At 52.1% G+C, this 13,691-nt stretch overlaps 1 protein-coding gene across 4 annotated transcripts in view; it reads right to left on the reverse strand.

The window, feature by feature from the left end:
* LOXL2 (lysyl oxidase like 2) overlaps window positions 1-13,691 on the reverse strand; it is a 54,178-nt gene that overhangs the window by 2,343 nt on the left and 38,144 nt on the right. For all 4 annotated transcript variants that reach the window (XR_012657371.1, XM_075074556.1, XM_075074557.1 and 1 more), the window contains 7 exons: window positions 9,547-9,698; window positions 8,642-8,809; window positions 5,580-5,745; window positions 5,106-5,349; window positions 2,058-2,173; window positions 1,400-1,536; window positions 485-596 (listed from right to left, as the gene is read on the reverse strand). Coding sequence is in view for 3 of the 4 variants with exons in the window: in XM_075074556.1 (XP_074930657.1) it covers window positions 485-596; window positions 1,400-1,536; window positions 2,058-2,173; window positions 5,106-5,349; window positions 5,580-5,745; window positions 8,642-8,809; window positions 9,547-9,698 (1,095 nt within the window). In the remaining variant the exon portion in view is untranslated. The remainder of the gene's footprint in view (window positions 1-484; window positions 597-1,399; window positions 1,537-2,057; window positions 2,174-5,105; window positions 5,350-5,579; window positions 5,746-8,641; window positions 8,810-9,546; window positions 9,699-13,691) is intronic.

Here is a 13,691-nt window from a genome sequence, read left to right on the forward strand (position 1 = left end):
AACAAGTTCTGCAATTGCACGAGAGCTTTCCTGACATCTGACAGTCTTGGGAGGGGAAAAACGCTCATTTCCTTGTAGAAGGGATGCAGCTGGAGCATCTGTTATCCCTGTTCTACCAAGCCTGAGGGATTTCTGTCGGGTCTCGCACGGAGAGCTGCTTTACTGGAGTTGTGCTCGCCGCTCCGGTGTCACGTACAACGCAGCGCTGAGTAAGGAACCGTCCCCCCATCTTACTCTTTGCAGCCTGTAGCAGCTTGACCCCGTAACCGAGACGCGTTGGTGCCTGCCTTTGAACGGCCTACAGCAAACAGCACCACTCTAGCCTGGGCTCAGGATCTCACCTTCCCGCGCACGTACATAGCGATAAACAGCACGTAAGCAGGTCGCAGGAGAAGCACAGGGAATTCCTAGCGAAGAGCCAATAATGCAGTCCGATCTACGCACAACAGCCGTTAAAGAGCTCTCCCCGGCAGGAGTCACTCACCTATGTGGCAGTTGTACATCCAGATGCGCTGCCCATCGTATCGGCTCCTGCATTTCATCACGTTGTTTGAATAATCGGATTCAGCGACTTCGTAGTTTGGGTTGATGACAACCTAGGGAGCGATGGAGAGACACAGCATACAGTTATTTAAAGGGGGAACTGGCTGTGACACTTATCAGTCAGACAGAGACAGAATCAGCTTTTTCATTACACCATAATACATTTTTAACAGAAAAGAACCTAGCTTGTTTTGCAAGGAGACAGAAACTACTTGATTAAAGCCAGCTTAAGATCACACCTTCCCCCATGCACGAAGATATACCCTCAGACACCTCTACATTGCACAGGATAGCAGTGCAGACAAAAATAATTCCTCTTCACTTCTCTCCAGTTCAAGTGGCTGGTTTTAGAACCAAAGAATTCCCCCCCACTCCACCCGCTTGCACAAAACAGGCTGTAGGCGCGGTCTTAACTCCTCATGCAAACACCGCAAGGACAGCACCATTTAATCCCTCAGTGAAGCGAGCGTTGCTTACAAACGGCTCAGAAGCGGGGTACAGGACGCCGGCGGGATGCTGTGCGTGTATGCAACGCGACACGTAGCGCCGTGCATTTACGGCGTTGGCTGCCCCTGCGTTGTGTAGGACTATCGCTTAGTAGCTGGACGCGGATTCCTTAAGACCCTCATCTCTAAGCTGTGGTTATTGACACTGATTTTCACTTGGCAAAGTATCTGGTAACACTTTGTCATCCTGGTAGGTAATTCTTTTAGGTATCTTAGGAATATAACCTCTTTGTAATCAGTAGTTTATGGCGCTCTCGAAGATGTACAAATAAGCTAGTTACGTTCTTGACATCCCTAACGGAGGAGATAAAAGCAAGGGCAGGGTCTCACACCCTCTTTTTCTCCCCTACCTGGAAGAGGTAATCGCCTGGTGGGACATCGGTAATATCGATCCACTGGCAGTCGATGTCGTGACGGTACACATCCCAGCATCCAACTGTGATGCCCTGTTCGCCAAAATTGGCGCATTCGTACTGTTTTTGCACATCTAAATGAGAACAGTTAAAGGCACATAGCGTTAGATTCACAGCGAGTCGGGCTGGGAACTGCCCACCCTCAGACACGTCAGAGGAAGGGCGAGTTGTTCGCCAGCTCCCACAGACAGCAATAAGCCACAGGCACAATATTTGGGATGAGATTTAATACAGCAGCGTCTTGCTCAAGGCCTTGTATTGAAATACGCGTACTGCTCAACTGGAGAGGGAGCTGCCACCTTCCACACCTCATCGCCCAGAGGCACGTTTTGGAATTTCACACTTTACAGGAATTGGAAAATGCACACTTAGGTTTTCAGAGCAGCTCAGAGTAAGGATGTAAGGAGCTGAGCTCCGAAAACCTCAGCACGTGGGGCCTTCGGGGATTCTCCCATACCCGCAGAGACCACTCCATACACACATACCCTCAGGACTGGTTTCTGGCTCCTTCAGGCACGTTCTAGCCCTGCTCAGGCCAGTCACCTGTGTGGGGACAGCAATAAATTCCCAGCACAAAGGGCTCTGGCAAATATACCTGCTTCGCATTCCGTGTCTTCCAGACAGAAGCTGGCTTTGTGTCCTTCAGCCACCTTCGTTCCGTTGAGGTTCAGTAGATCATAGTGGGTAAAAACCTCCATGCTGTGGTAATGCCTGCAGGGCACAGACAGGGAGAATTAGCTGGAGGGAAACCAGACACCCCTTTAATTGCCAGGTCTAAAGGGCTGCACAGCGGCCCCAGCAGCCAGGGCACGACGACTTGGGTGCGAGTAGCCCAGACTCGACTCTTCGGGCCGTTGCATGCCTCCGGCCAAGCATTTCACCTCCCAGCCCCCTCCCCATGGGGTCAATACACGACAACACACAAAGTGCTCTGGGCCAAGCGGCGCTACAAGGGGAAGAATGAGAGAAATCACAGCCAGGGAATATTCCCCTGGGCATAATCTACATGGCACCATCACCCATGCCGCCCACCCGCTGGCTCCTGGCCCGGATATTTGTTTCTGTATCAAGTGCTAAAGCTGTTCCAGGGGAGAGCCTTGCCCCAGCCTTTATAAAACACAGGGTGATCCCACAGTGGCAAGGGTGGGGCGGGGAATCAAAGGCATCATCAGCCAGGTCATCGCCTGTAGTGGTCCTGTCATTTACCAGCCCAAGAAATATTTCACCTGCTCCTTCACAACAGGCTGCAAACGGAGCTGGATGAACCCAGGCCGGCAACCTGGCTACTTATTTTTAAGACGGAGAATATAAACTTATTGGCAGAAAACTAACAACAGATGGAACCAGCATCTCTCAGCACTTGCTCCACTCGGATCTCAACAACCTGGCAGCTGGGTTCACAGACGATACGTTTCATAATATTAAATGGGGAAGCGTTAGTTTCCTGAGCTGGGCTATCAGGAGCGCTCCGGCACGGCCGGGCACAGCAACAGTTAAGGGGGAGCACGCAGTCTGGGCGGTAACCCCTTAACTAGCAAAGTTAAACCACGGCAGGGTTTGGGTGATGGTGAACTCGGGAACGTTGCCTTTTTCTATGCCGCACTGTCGGTTCAGCAAAAAATTGAGCCTGTGCTTTGGTCCAGCTGAAGTCCGTGGGACTTGCGGAGCAGGAAGCAGATGGAAGTACCCGATTAAAACACAGCGCGTGCTCCACGTGGTCAGGGCTGGGCGCGTAAATGGGGTCATGCTGATGCAACACGTTGAATTTGATCCCAGCTTTGGAACGGGGAGCAAACCCACAGCGCAAGCGCATTGTGGGGAACAGGAGAGGGTCCTTAAATCCCTGCACGTCTGCCCCGGCCACGGGAACGCTGCGCTGACCACACCAGAGCCCGTCCATGTAGCTCAGCTCTGAGGAGCGAGGCAACTGCATGGAATTCAAAAGCCATTGCTGAAGAGTTAAAAAAGTGCAGAAATCCTCTCCTTTCCAGCTGTAAAACTAATCATGACTTAAAAACTTCCAGCCACCATTACTGGAGCATCGCTCTGCAGACATATCGACAGATAAAGGAGGAGCAAGGAGGGAAGGGGGGGAAATTTTCCCTCTAGAGAGTGGGTTTCTTCTTCCCTTTTCTTCTTCCTGCCTTTCCCCTAACCAAATAAAAAAATAGCCACCTGCCAGAAGTTAATCACATTTCGCTCCCTGCTACAGGTCTTTCCCATTTTTGTTCTACTTCCACATCAAAAGCTTCCACAGAAGCTCCCAGTGGTGGAGCGAGGCAGCTAGGAGAGAAGAGGCATTCTGCAGCACCCGAGCTGTTGACTTTGAGGCTAATTTGGCTGCCTCTGATAAAAGTTTGAGGCTCTCAAGTCTGACTCAGTTTCTGAAACACGTCTGAATCATTCAGAGAGGTGTTTACATTCTGGTGTTTACAGACTGGAAAGATTGAAGAGGATCCGAGTTCATCTTCCTCCATATAAACAGAGCCCAGTTTAAAGCACACAGATGGCTCTCGGCCTCTGATCCTTTCCCAGTGTCACTGCAACTTACACAGTCCCTCCCAAAGAGCTCCAAGCACCTTCCTTTTTAACCAGCCTGCGACGTGCTCGAAGCCTTGCGGTACCCACGGATTCCCCCAGCCCCTTCCCTGCAAGGCCAGAAAGGCAGACGCAGCGCACTGGTCCGGGTTTCCTCCTCCCCTAAACATACCTCTGCCTATTGACCTTGGGTTCTGCGCTGCCGAGGTTTCAGCTCCGCTCGCGCCTCCGACTGCAAGCGTTACAAACCGACCTGTCTGCAGGGGAAGCGGCCAACACGTGCCCCTCCACCACGACCTGAAGCTTCAGACTAGCGGCGCTGAGGTGGTGCTACCTACGCGCCTCGCCTCGCTCACGCTGCTGCCCACCGCTATAAAGGACTGATAGATTTGAGAATTTACTGCTCTAACGGTTTCGCAAAGCAAAAGTCTTTCAACGGTGGCAGGACAGCAGCTGTGCACTGAGGGTTACTTAGCTCCCTTTTACCCCAAATCAGAGAAAATCAACCTTGTAACAAGCCATCGTTTCAGGAGCGAAGCATCTGGGATGGCTTGGTTCCAGCTCTCTTTCCTCCCCCTTGATTTACTTTGGCTGAAACTGTCATCTTCCCCCGGAAAAACAATGCCTTTATGGGGGTGAATTTACTGGTTGTCAAAAATAAGCACAAAACAACCTCCCAGCTGTGCATGGTTTAAGTGGAGTCGAGATGCATTTAAAAAACAAAAATAAAGTGGAATTACAGCATGTTCTTGAGTCCTTTCCCAGGTGAGGGAATTAACTCAGATGGCTGCATCCTTCTACACACAGTGGGCACGCAGGCACACGCTTCCTTCCGTACATACGCGTACTCCCATGTATATACTGCCCGTGCATATGCAGCTCTCCCAGCGAGAGCTCCACATCGGTCTTGTTCACGTACCAGGTCTTAGCTATAACTCCTACTGTGAGAAGCGGGTTTCTCTGCTGCCCTAACACACAGCCCAGCTCTGCAGCCCTGGCTCCCGCGGTTCGGCCCTCTATTCCCGTGGCAAGACGGTCGCCCCCAGGCAGCGGAAGGCGACAGGAGGCGGCACCGGTTGTGTAAAACCATTTTCGCGGCGCTCACCGGTGGCAGTCGTGCCAGACCCAGGCGTGGCGGCCGTTCTTGGGGCGGAAGTCGGACTGCCCGTTGTTGTGGATCTGGGAGGAGAAGCGCAGCAGGCGCCGGTACCCAGAAGTGACGGAGGTGTTGACGGCCGAGCTGGCCAGGCAGTTCTCCTCGAGCGCGCACTGCAGCATGAACATCGGGCGGTCCTCCAGGTAGGCCGTCTGCTCCACCAGCTCGGCGTTGAGCACCAGGTCAGGGGCAGCTGGGCAGGCAGGAAGGTTTGAAATTAACTGATGGGCTACTAAGAAAACCCCACAAGTATCTGCCAGAGGTGGAGGCCAGCCCCTTCCTTGCACTGTATTTCTCAGCCCCATCAGCAGCAATTTGCCACTGTTTTGACATACCCAAGGCATAGCACGGCCCACCCTGCTCCTCCTGCGTATCTCAGGGAAAACGCTTATGCCAAAATGAAATAAACCCCGAGTTACTCACTCTCCGAGCAGGACACGCCAGCACCAAAGCGACCCCCTCCTCTGGGACAGGAGACATCGGCTCCATCGTGACGACAGTGGGCCAGGGACATCTCTGTCCCCGAACACTTGACGCCGCTCATGACGACGTTGTCAGCGCTGATGTCTCCGTGCCAGTACCAGGTTTCCTGGGCAGAACGGCAGAAAAAGGCGTTTCAAGGACTGCTGGAGGAATATTCATCCCCCCGTAACTCGCGTTCTCCCTCCAGGGAAGATCAATGCAAGAGCCAACGCTGTCAAGGAGACAGATGTTGCCAAAGGATGCTGGAGCAGAGTAACTCGGGGAATGAGCCCAAGCCTGTTTAAGCAGAAGGCTGGGACTGGAATTAAAACCCAGGCTGACCATGTTCCCTGCCCTGAACATCTGACCAGCATTAAGCAAATCTCTCTCCTTGTTTCTGAGCTGGTTTAAATCTCTGCTTGTTTTTAATCCAGCTGTAAAATAACTTTTCCACCGTGTTCTGCCCATCCAGCTGATGAATTCATCCTCAGGCTGTTATAAGTCGTCTAGGCTGTGCCTTTGGGAGAGACACCCAGCAATTAAACCACATCTGTCTCATGACACCGGTGCACTTGGGAGGGCCATGAGTAATGCCAGAGGGTCTGCTTGCATGAGGAGGGGAGGCAGAATTAACATCCATGCTGGAAATGCCAGTGGAAACAAGGTATTTGAGGAGTAGCAGGTCTAACGGGGTCAGCATCTCTTGGTTCTGAGGGGGGATTCACAGATCTTCAAACCCTGCTCCCTACTCCTCTTCATCACCCAGTTTTACAAAACTTGTGGGAATGACAGAAAATTAACTCACAGCATAACACCACTCACAGAACTGAGCGTGCTAAACCCTGATGAAGCTGCAACTACAAAGCTTGGGAGAAGGGGAGGGAAGAAAGAAGGGAAAAAAAAACCCAACAGATCTGTTAGTGTCAAAACTGGGAGCACGTTTCCAGGAAAAGAAAACCCATCTGTACCATTGCTTCCATTGCAACAGGCTGTTTGTTAACCCTGTTAGCAACACTCTCTGCACACACACACACAGAGGGCTGCCCTGTTCTACACAGTGTAGCTTTATGCTCGTGTAGCTGGTGCAGCCGGGATATGCATAAGGGCCTTTTCTGTTCTAAATACCAGCAGTCTCGGCTAAAGGAAAAAATGTCGTTTCTTGCTGGACTCCCAGGGCTATGTCAATAGAGCCAGGCACTTGGAAAGGCCAGCGTTCAAGGTACGTGGCTATCCTCAGCTCTTGTGCTCTGCTCGGCAGCTACGCAAGCAAATCAGCTGGAGGGACCGGCTTGAACGCGGGGGGTTGCTACACCAGTGGCACGGGCAGCTCCAGCCTTCACCTCCTGGGTGTCCAACCCCGGTGCGTCCCTCGGGGACCTGCAGATCCCCCCTCTGGCCACAGATAACCGTTACGCTGGTTGGAATCTGCCTGCCCACGAGCCCAGCGTGTCCTCCTGGATCCTGGCTTGGTCACTCCTTAAAGACAAACTCATTGCAGGGCTGGGCTCTCCAGGCAGAGCATTAAGCACCCGTTTCTGCCTACAGTCCCCCCCCGCTTTCTCAGTAGGGAACCCCCAGCCCCGAGGATGCTGACGCTATCAGTCATTTCAGAGCCGTATTGTTCCTCCCTGCACAAAACCAGCAGGTAGTCAGCAGAGATGTTAATTCTTACTGGGTTTATCGCTGCAGCCCAGCAGAGCTGGCTGCCTCCGAATGCTGAGCGGGCCAGACACGGCTCGAAAATACAGCAGAGCCGACCAGGCTGGGAGAACGGGGGCAGCCTCCGCTCTCTGAACCACATTTTACTTGTTTGCCCGAGTTTTTGATTTCCGGAAATTGTTTGGGTAAAATAGTTTTCTTTCCAGAACTGATCTAAGGCTGTTTTCTGTGTGCGGGTTTCCATCTATATAAACACACATGAAGCTTATTTATTCAGTGGCTGTTTGAGCCTAAGTTTGCCCAAGCTGCTGGCGACTGTTGATTCTCGGTTGAAATGCCTCAAAGGGGCTGCATTTCCAGAGCACAGCAAGACAGCAGGCTCTGGCAGGGGATTACTTTGTCCTAGGGAGAAACCAGTTTATTTTAGGAGCCCAAATCCCCATTTTCCTGGTTTCTGGGTACCTCAATAAAGGCCCAGATGTTATATATTTCCTTTCAAAATCTACCATTACACCTAGGTCTGCCTGCTCCTCTTTCACCTTGTGATGCTTGAGGGATGTATCAGCACAGAAGAGGATCTTGCACCAGGGTTACTGGTCTACACCTACTTACACCTGATGCCGATTTATCCCTCTGGAAGCTGGGTGGGAAGCTGTTGCCCTCCCTCCTTCCAGCTCTTACGGTTGCTGCTTGCTTTCCTCCGGCCAGCACAGCAGGCTGCTGCTCACTGCACCAAAGAGCTTTGCCGGGAAAGAACGCTTTATTCCATTGTGGTTATCCCAAGCTTGTTAGTTGGTAGCTTTTATCCCTTTCTGAAGTGCCATTCTTAGCCGTGCGCGAGCAGGGAGGGTTTGGGGCATTTGTCATTAGAGGAGCAAGAAACGCGTTCAGCTCCGCCACGTGCTAGTGTACGCGCCGCACTGAGAAGTAACTGGAGGAGCAAAATCAAACTGTTTTTAAGTGATTTGACACCAGGTTAAACTTGGCTTCCACACTTCAGTCAGCCTGAGGAGTTCAACTCCCCACTGACTCAGGGAGGGCCAAGAAACTGCGTGTAACCACCAGCCCAGGCAGGGCTAAGGGAATCAGGCTTCCCAGGAAATCTGAGCCCGCAGCAGTATGAAAACAGCAGCTTTGCCCAGAGCTGCAAGAGCTGTTTCTGCTCTGAATTTCCCCCAACAGCTGTTGTGCAATGAGGTTTAACCTTCAGGGTCTCTCCAGCTAACGCACTGAAGCTGAATGCTGTGGTTTGTGGGTCTATTTTTTTTTTGTAAGCAGCCTTCCTCCTCCTCCAGTAGCCCATACCCAACCACACACATGCCACCACATCCGAAACGCACGCATGGGAGGGCACGGGGTCTCACCTGGAAGGCATGGCTGGCAAAGCCCAGCCCCAGCTGCCGACACACCACCATGGCCTCTACGGTGCTCCAGTTCTCGCTGCAGACGGTGCCCCACTTCAGAGTGCCGTTGCGCTCTGCCAGGACCTCCACCCGGCCCTCGTAAGGGTTGCGGCCGCCACTCAGACGCAGCTGCAGGGCGTGAAAAGTCATATGTCAATAAACGTCATTGCAAACTTTATAGGGAAGAGGCAACAGCTGGGCAAGCAACGCTCGGGGTCTTCTCAAGGCTTGTGGTTAAAGTCACTGAGCCCAGAAACCTCAGCTCAGCTGCTAGCGGGCCGGCTGATGCAGTTTGGTTCTTCATCTCCCACCGCGGGCTGGGAGCAGCCGCGCCAAGCCCAGCATCTGAAAGTGGCCCGTACCAGCTGCAAGAGCGTAACACTCCCTGTGAAAGCTTCCCCCCCTCTGCTCCCTTTGGACCTTTGGCAGGAGCATTTGCTCAGAGGGACCCGTGCCTGCTTCGCAGAGCTTTTAAGCTCCACGTGGCAAGGATGCCAGCAGCTCCTATGTCAGCAGCCACCCGGGTACCACTGAAACGAGCCTCAGCCAAATCCCATCACAACAGGGACGTGCACCAGCTTTACAGGGCCACTGGACTGCACAGGTTGCAGCTGAAGAGGCACTTCACTCATTTATAAGCCCCATCACACTGGGAGGAGCTCAAAGCTCAGTACAAAAAGGGAGCATCATCCTTATTTGTCCTCCTGTCTAACACAATGCAGATGTTAAAATTGAAATTGAATAGGCATGGCTTAGGTAAACCGACTCCTAGCCAGAGGCCCTGCCCAGCAAGGGAGCGGAGGATGCTCCAGGATGAAAACACCTCGCTGCACGCTGGCTCGCATCCGGATCACTTGGTTTCTCACCTGATTCTGGAAACCCATCGCTGGAACGTTGCACCTCACAGCAGCGTCTTCTTCATGGTTACAGCCCTGCGACTCTGTGTTGAATTTGCAGTCCGTGACTGATTTTTCAAAGCCCGTACAGTCAATTTCGTTTAGATGAATTGGACCCATGCCTTGGGGAAGAAAGGAAGGAAGGAAAAAAAAAAAAAAAGAAGAGGGTTCTTACCTTCTGTCCCTGCTACTGTGTGGTCAAGAAATACCCAATAACGGTTTATTAATACGTTGCAGACATCACACTAGCCTCTAGCATTCAAAACACAGTAATCCTGAAAAAATTCCAGTGATTTCTTGTAAAAATAAAACAAAAAGCTGCAAGAGTATTATTAATAATTGTACCATTAAATTCTTTCCAATAGTCTCTGCGACTCAAACACAAGAACCACAGAAAAAGCCAAGTTTCCGTTGTTACATAATTTACAAACTTCAGCTGGAGGAATTTGCAAATTCCGACCCTTTTGGCTGGGTCTGTATGCTGGAACCTGCTCCCAATCAAGCCTTGACATTTAAACGGGACAGAGACATGTTTGCTGGGACAACAAAACATTAACACCACAGGGACGTGCGAGAAGCCAGCGAAACAGCTCTGGGGCAGGTGCGCGTTACAGACTGCGGCACCGCCGACGGAAACGAGAGCGCGAACATCCCCTCGTCCGGCAGAGAAGGCTCTCGAGCTGCCGGGAGCCAAGCCGAATAATCTGGTTCCTCTCTGGGCAAGTGGCAGCAGACAATTGTCACTTCCACCAAAGAGACACAGCAAGAGGAGAGAGGCACGTTCGAGAAGGGAATAATCCTGCCTGTAAAGCTCTCGGCTCCTATTTCCAAACTGAGCCCAAAACTGGTCAGAAAGAAGTTTTGGGGGGGATAAATCGGGGGTTCCAGATGATGATTTTCATCACAGAACAACCACCAGAGCCTCTCTTGGAGCCCATGTCATCCTTGAGCAACTGCTGATGGAAACACACTGGGTAGTGTTGACAGGAGATCCCTGCAAGCAGCAGATGTAGAACCTCTGCTCTCCAGCAGTTTCTAGGAAGCTTTCAGAGGTGGGAGGCTGACAATAAACACACTTCTGAACTTTGCTGTCGACGTGCTCTCTCCGGACTCGGCACAATCGGAACGCTGGCAGACGCTGTGCTCCGACGCGCGGGCGCTTTGCTCCCCGGCAGCCCTTGGCCGGGCACTTGCGAGCCGCCGGTGCGCCCGTTCCTGGTCAGCAGCCAGGAGCAGCGCGGTGATGGTGGCGATGAAAGACAACAGCCACAGAAGGCGTTTCCAAGAAAGCAGCATCCACCCGCTGATATCCTTCACCAGCCCTTTCCACCAGCTGGAAGATGTTGACCAACAGCAGATATAGGAACTGGTGTTTGGAGCTCCCCTGGTCCGGGAGGGCTGCCGGAGGCCAGGCTGGCCCATCTGGGTAACGGAGGTAGAAAAGCAACTGGTTTCTTACCGTTTCTGACAGCGACTGTTGATTCTTCATTCCTCCGACACTATTCTCATCCCAGCACGAGCGATGGGGGCTCTGCCGAGCCAGGGCGCTCTGCCTGCCTCAGAGCATTCAGATCAGCAGAGAACAGAGCACGGAAACGACACCCTGCTGCTGGCTCCATTTCTTCGTCCGCACCCAGGGGTAACACAAGTTTCCCCGAAGTCAGGCGGCGGCAGAACTGCCAACCGTGCTCTGGCCGACAGCCCCCCGGGCGCGCGCTGCCTCGCCACGAGCCCTCTTTCGCTCGTGTGGGATAATCGCTGGAGGTGGCTTAGAAATTAAACTTATGTTTTTAGGAAAGGTACAGCGTTGGAGAAGCTGTCGGGGTGAAGCGCAGCCGATACGTGAGGAATCCATTCCACAGAGGTTCCCCAGTAACCACAGACGTCGGCAATGCCAGGAGACCTTGGCACACTGACTCCAAGAGGAGCTGTGCGGAGGTGGAGCGGTGCGGGGGCATCGCAGCCAGGCTCTGGGATAAATGGGAACCCGAGGTTCCCTGGAGCTGGTGCGCTGCGTATTTGCTACCCTGGGCCAACAGTCTGTCATACTGTTGACAAAATGCTGTCCTTTTGGTGAACTTTGCTCATTGTAATATCATTATAATACCAAAACACACCTCCATCCCAAAGGTTACCCGCCTCTCAGGTGCGACCACCCCTCACTGGGCACGCACTTGGAATTTCTTCTAGTCTATGCTTTTAAAAGTAAAGCAAGGAAATTTTGCACCAATCATAGAAAAGGTGTGTGTGACCGGAGTCACTCAAGCTCCATCTGAAAGGTAAAAAATACTATGAAATGTGTGAAGAGAAAGAGGGCGTTGGGGAAGATCCCATCGCGTACCACTCTGACTTCTGGGACCAGTCGACGGGCTGAGCCTCCTTCCCCGCCACTGGGATGCCTTTGGGTAAGACTGGAAACCTGTACAGAGTCACTTTAAATCTCTAACATATTAGAGTTGCTTTGCTTCGTATTACAGTCGCTTCATATCTGTTTAGCACACTTGTAGCCTGGCAGTGTACTCGTATCTTTGGTATTTATGTGTGTCTTGTAACCAGTGTTCTTACCCCCGGTAACCCAAAGAACCTGTGTCTCTGTTGCTTTAATAAATTGCACTATTTGTTAATGTAGCCGTGACCGTTTTCACTGAACGCCACCGGCCGGGGCAGCTGCCAGATTAGTTACTAACAACAAATACCCTGATGAGTGGTTACTTCTACAACCCTTATTAAAGAAACCGTTGACCAAGCCTGAGACTAAGACTGGACTTAGCTGCACCTAGACTCCTCTCGGAGGAGGAGTTTAAAAAGCAAGGGGGTCCTGCCTGAACCTTGGGACTCAACAGGAGGGTCTCTCCCCAGCCACTCCTCAGACTCCTACCATGAACGCAATGGCTCGCTTCTCCGGAAAGAAAACTTTACCCAGCTTCAAGCCTGCTCCTTTTGGTCAAAGAAAAGGGCTGACTCTGGAAGGCAGGAAAATGTAATTGGTTTATTTACAGTAGGTGGGATCCTCTTGCTTAAAAGCCTCTTCCTACTGCCATCTGGAGCCCTTCTAGCTCGCTGTGGCAGCCAGCACACCTGTGGCTCAGACCTAACCGTGGGTGACTGTTTAATGACCCATCTGGTGACCCCCTCACCTCCTCAGGCTTCTACTGAGGCACAGGGAAAACAGAAAGAAAAAAAAAATGTTCTCTATCATATTTCCACGATTGTGTAGTGGAATGAGTCAGGATGAGCCCTGAAGCTTCCTTCTCATGACAGCAGCAAGAACAACAAAGGCAGAGGTGTAAATGTATCGGGTTCCATCTCATCCACAGAATTAATTTGGCTCTGGCCACCTTCTGCACCTCAGCGCTTCGGCCAGCCCTGCGTCCACCCATCACACACCATCTGTACAACGTGGCCGCTGGGGAATACGTAGCTAGCCTTTTTTGCTTCTCTCTTATTAAAATCCTGTTTGTGGTCTACATCTGGAAATGGTGGCAGTGACCTAATCACTTTGCAAGCTGCCGAACGGTTCGAGTGGGAGGAATGCATTGAGGCCGACCAGAATTGGAGGGTGATGCACCAAGAACGCAGGATGGATCCACTCCAACATTCTCCACTGAAATAGCCCAAAGTCATACCAGTAGAATGACAAAGCAAGAGGGCAGAGCCACGGTGCTGGTGCACGTAACCCGGGCACATTTGCTCTTCTTGGGGAAATTCTTTTACGATATGTGGAGGCAGTAAGTGCTGCTGTCCTGGGCACTGAAATCTGGCCAAACTGCATTGCTTTATGTGCTGAATAGAATCATAGAATCATTAAGGTTGGAAAAGATCTCTAGTCCAGCCCCCAACCCAACACTACCGTGTCTCCTAAGCCATGCCCATGTGGAAGTACCACATCTACACGTCTTTTAAACCCCCCCAGGGATGGTGACTCCCCCACCTCTCTGGGCAGCCTGTGCCAGGGCCTGACTGCTCTGGCAGGGAAGACATTTTCCCTCATCTCCAACCTAAACCTCCCCTGACGCAGCTTGAGGCCGTTCCCTCTCGTCCTGTCACTGGTGACTTGGGAGCAGAGACCAGCCCCCCCTCACTCCAGCCCCTCTCAGGCAGCTGCAGAGAGCGAG

Source organism: Phalacrocorax aristotelis, chromosome 24, assembly GCF_949628215.1.
Source record: "Phalacrocorax aristotelis chromosome 24, bGulAri2.1, whole genome shotgun sequence".
NCBI lineage: Eukaryota > Metazoa > Chordata > Aves > Suliformes > Phalacrocoracidae > Phalacrocorax > Phalacrocorax aristotelis.